This window comes from Limulus polyphemus, unplaced genomic scaffold (assembly GCF_000517525.1).
Source record: "Limulus polyphemus unplaced genomic scaffold, Limulus_polyphemus-2.1.2 Scaffold3550, whole genome shotgun sequence".
NCBI classification, from domain to species: Eukaryota; Metazoa; Arthropoda; class Merostomata; order Xiphosura; family Limulidae; genus Limulus; species Limulus polyphemus.
In genome coordinates, this window is record NW_013669160.1 from 82497 (window position 1) to 86698 (window position 4202).

General features: G+C 34.4%; 1 protein-coding gene across 1 annotated transcript in view; it reads left to right on the top strand.

The window, feature by feature from the left end:
- Window positions 1-4202, top strand: part of LOC106469569 — a 7842-nt gene continuing 3640 nt past the window's right edge. Inside the window, exons 1-3 of the mRNA XM_013930070.2 lie at window positions 1-243; window positions 3237-3439; window positions 3735-3916. Coding sequence (XP_013785524.1) covers window positions 91-243; window positions 3237-3439; window positions 3735-3916 — 538 coding nt within the window. The 5' untranslated portion in view covers window positions 1-90. The remainder of the gene's footprint in view (window positions 244-3236; window positions 3440-3734; window positions 3917-4202) is intronic.

The following is a 4202-nucleotide window of genomic DNA, read 5'->3' on the forward strand; positions in this document are numbered from 1 at the left end:
ATGTTTATAAGTGTGCATTTTGAAAACAGTCCACAAATAAGCACAAAATACTTGAAACCAGTTCAATTTACCTGTTAATTAAATAGAAGGATGTTTCGAGTGCTCTTTATTGCAGCGCTGTTGTACTTTGTTGAGCCTCATGGTTACTTACAGGATCCACCATCACGTTCAAGCCTTTGGAGGTTCGGCTTTCAAAGCCCCGTCAACTACAATGATAACCAGTTGTTTTGTGGAGGATTCTGGGTAAGGTTTTCGTTACATATTTTTGTCCACTTATATAATGAATAAATGGTGCCCGAAGGTCCAAATTACTAAAAAAGATAGATTTTATTAATAAAATTCCAGAATCTTCTCACAACAAGCTTAGATCTTTTGAATATAGATCACAGCCATAATAATAATAATAAAAGGTTAGAATAGTAATTAACACTGAAACTATTCTTAGTTTTATTGATAGATAGCTGAACATTATCAATTTCCATTATTGGTTAATATATTAAATCATATGTAGTTGTAAAATTACAGACTTTACAAAGATATTATTATAATATACTAGCGTATAGCCAGTCAAGAATGACGGGACAAGTACTACCACCCCCACCCTAGTATACCCTAACCTCACATTTCAGAGCTAACTGAAATAAATAAATTTTGTGAAATCTAGCTTGACCAACAAAGAGGCAGAAAAGTGCAGTCGAGGCAGTCAAACGTCGGTAAATTTCCTTTGTGAGCCAATCAAAATTAAAATGATTCATGAAGTGAATTCGTAGCGTATTCATAGAATAATTATTTGTAAAAATCATTTAGATTAACAACTTCTAATATATAGAAAAGCCAATGCGTTTTGGTAGCACTACATTTACATCTTGGCCGGTATTTCGATTTTAAACCATTGACCCTGAGCTCAAAAAGAACCCAGAGCAAAATTTAATCGGGGTGTTCAGAAACTTATGTTTCTCTTCGTCCCGCTCAAGATCTAGAGATAACTTGATTAACTAATGGTACTAACTATACTTAATAAAGTAAATTCTACTCAATGACGATATATTAACTCAAAACTCAACAAGGAAGAGGAAAGGTGACAAGCAAAAGGCGAATCAAAACCGCGTGACCACGAGGTTAAGCCTTGGTTTTTGGTAAAAGTCAGTTAGATTAACAATTTCCAATATATAGAAAAGCCAGTGCGTTTTGGTAACACTACGTTCCAACAATGGCTTTTATATCATGTCGCTTAACAACAAAGTGTAACCTAATGTTGTTGTTAGCACATGCACTGAAAGTATAAAATGAAATGCACAGACAACAAAACTGGAAAAAATATTTATTGATTTCTCAATTTCGAGTCTCCGTTGATTAAAGAGGTTTGTTCTTTATTAAAAACGTTGGTGATATAACAGAAAACAGTTTAATTTAGAAACAATTTAAGTGTAAAATTGAATCGACATTTTTACTTTCATGATACATTTTATGCACTTGGCTCCAGACTAGGTAATCCCACATATACGTCTTTAGTTTAGGCTTATTATACCAACACTCGCTACACTTATAAGGTTTCACGAACCCCCCCCCCCCCTCACGGCCCTCTTGCACTCCCGTCACTAAAATCGTAATGGACAGTATCTATCTGGATAAATGCATTTTGTCTTTTAGGACTCCTCCTATTTCGAGAAATCAAAAAGAAAACAAGCGTGACGTGACACAAGGCTTATATAGGTTACATAAATGATTCCTTATACTTACATGCATTGTACAAGAAATCTTCTCATAATATGCAATTTATAAGTTTTCAATGAAGAGTATTTTATTTGTAATTATGACAAAACTATTTAGGCTATCTGCCGCCATCTCTAAATTTGGACCCTCTAGTGGCTCGCCGCAGGCCTGAGAACTCATACCACTAAAAAAATAAGTTTCGATGCTCGTGGTGGGCATAGCACAAATAACATTATGTAGCTTTATGCTTTAGAGCAAATAAATTTTAACTAACTAAAAACCAGAGGAAAAGCAGCCAGCCAGTATAAACCTAAACCAACACTAGCAGATTGTCTGCCACTCTTATAACGCACCGACAGCTTAAAGTATCGGGAAATTTTTCATGGTATCAGGCGGTTTCGAACGTGGCTCACCAGCTCCAATATCCAGAACCCATAATTTACAAATAACGATATGTTATTGTCAAAATCTCTAAAAATTAAATTAGTGTGTGAGCATCATTTCTCCAAAAGTAATTTTAAAGGAACGGGCTAGATGTCATTACGTGAAAATCCTGTGAGATTTATCATTCAACTTACTCAACTTACTTACATTAAATTACTTTCTAGTTTTGTTTTTCGTTTTGTCCAGAAATCCGTCGTTATTGTTGTTTCGCTTACACTTTATTTCTGTTTTACGTATTAGAAAGACCAAACAACAAAGAGTGTTCGTTTTCAGTTACATTTGTGTCGCATTCATAAAATAATTATAAACTTTATGTCTGAATTCGTGGTTTTGTTAAATTATATGTTGTTCATCAGTTATATTTCATTGCTTAGCTGATTGCTAAAGATCATAAAGGGACGAATCATGTGAATAAGATACAACTTCTTCATTTCCGTGCATCAGTTGAAACTATGTTTTTAAAGGGAAGAATCATGGTAATAAGATACAACTTCTTCATTTCCATGCCATTGGTTGAAACTATGTTTTTAAAGGGAAGAATCATGGTAATAAGATACAACTTCTTCATTTCCGTGCATTAGTTGAAAATATGTTTTTAAAGGGAAGAATCATGGTAATAAGATAAAACTTCTTCATTTCCATGTCTTAGTTGAAACTATGTTTTTAAAGGGAAGAATCATGGTAATAAGATACAACTTCTTCATTTCAGTGCCTTAGTTGAAACTATGTTTTAGAGGGAAGAATCATGTGAATAAGATACAACTTCATTTCCGTGCATTGGTTGAAACTACGCTTTTAAAGAGCTCTACTAGAAATTCACTTTATTCGCCTATTCAGGTGCTTGATTTGAACTAAAGCTCTTATCGACATCTTTTATCAGTTATTAAAGAATCTCAGGTTTAGTCTGAGTGACATCATTTGCTTAATAATAAATCTCATTCAAGTAGACAATGTATAAAGAGTTAAGTTAGTTGGTTAGAAGTTAACTTTAAGATCCACAGGCATAGACAAACATTTTTGTATGAACTTTAAACAAATCTCAGCTATTCTATATATTGCTGTTATTTCAATCATTCCAGCATCAGTGGGACTTAAACGGCGGGAAGTGTGGAATATGTGGAGATCCATGGGATGAGTCTGAACCTCGAGCCAATGAAGATGGAGGAAAGTATGGCAACGGAATCATCGCTAGAACATACGGAGTGGGCGAAACTATCACAGTGACAGTGAGGATAACAGCTTATCACAAAGGGCACTTTGAGTTCCGTCTCTGTCCTATAAGGTAGGGCTGACAGGTTATTGTCACTATTTAACACTCTATGTTTGAATACATATTGACATATAGTATTTTATAAATGAGAGGGCAAAAAGTGCATCTTTGTACATTACCATCACCATATCTTGACAGTTGTACCCTCCAAAATAGTATAAGCTGATATCAATACAATCTTCGTGATAGTCGGACTATAAAAATAACACCTACGTTATTCAAAAATTTTATAGTAACTGGCTCTGAAAACATAATTACACAAGATATTTTTGTAACGAAATGTTTTTCTTGGCATGTTTATTTCAAGCTATGACGGTCGAAAGGTGGACCAGGACTGTTTGGATAAGCATGTGCTGCAGCTTGTTGACGATTCTGGTTATAAATACATCCTACCGCCAGGATCTGGTGTTGGACTGTACCATATAGACCTAATGTTGCCCCGAAACCTTACTTGTGAACGTTGTGTCTTACAGTGGCACTACAGAACAGGTACGTAAATACACCCGCATTGTGTCACTTTTACTGTAACACGTTGCCAATTTATTCTTCTTCGCATTATTTCAACAGACCATTTCTCACATTTATGTCAAACTTCCATAATTATTTTAACAGACCATTTCTCACCTTTATATCAAGCTTCCATAATTATTTTAACAGACCATTTCTCACCTTTATATCAAGTTTCCATAATTATTTTAACAGACCATTTCTCATCTTTATGTCAAACTTCCATAATTATTTTAACAGACATTTCTCACCTTTATATCAAGCTTCC